Source organism: Myotis davidii, unplaced genomic scaffold (genome assembly GCF_000327345.1).
Source record: "Myotis davidii unplaced genomic scaffold, ASM32734v1 scaffold924, whole genome shotgun sequence".
NCBI classification, from domain to species: domain Eukaryota; kingdom Metazoa; phylum Chordata; class Mammalia; order Chiroptera; family Vespertilionidae; genus Myotis; species Myotis davidii.
This window is the reverse complement of record NW_006294764.1, coordinates 1,046,723-1,047,040: the sequence shown is the minus strand read 5'-3', so window position 1 is coordinate 1,047,040 and position 318 is coordinate 1,046,723. Positions and strand designations below refer to the sequence as shown.

The window sequence follows — 318 nt, the reverse complement described above, 5'->3', positions numbered from 1 at the left end:
TGATGACAGCCTAGGACTGCTGTGAAACGCCGATCTCGGTGGGGAAGCCAACCTTGGAGAGCTGAGCGTGCCGCCCGCCCTGCACGGGGTCTGGAGTTGGCTAGGGCTCCCCGCGAGCCGGTGGTTCAAAGCTTCCGCACCCCCAAACAGGTATCTCTCGGGACAACTGGCACAAGCGCCGCAAGACCGGGGGCAAGAGGAAGCCCTACCACAAGAAGCGGAAATATGATCTGGCCCGCCGGGTGTTTTTGCCGCCGCTGTGTGCATAGGAATTTGTTCATAGTTTTTTTTTAAACTATAGTCCGGCCCTCCAATGGT

General features: G+C 58.2%; 1 protein-coding gene across 1 annotated transcript in view; it reads left to right on the top strand.

Moving 5' to 3' along the window:
• RPS8 (ribosomal protein S8) overlaps positions 1–318 on the top strand; it is a 13,890-nt gene that overhangs the window by 11,631 nt on the left and 1,941 nt on the right. Inside the window, 1 exon segment of the mRNA XM_015567507.1 lies at positions 105–227. Coding sequence (XP_015422993.1) covers positions 105–227 — 123 coding nt within the window.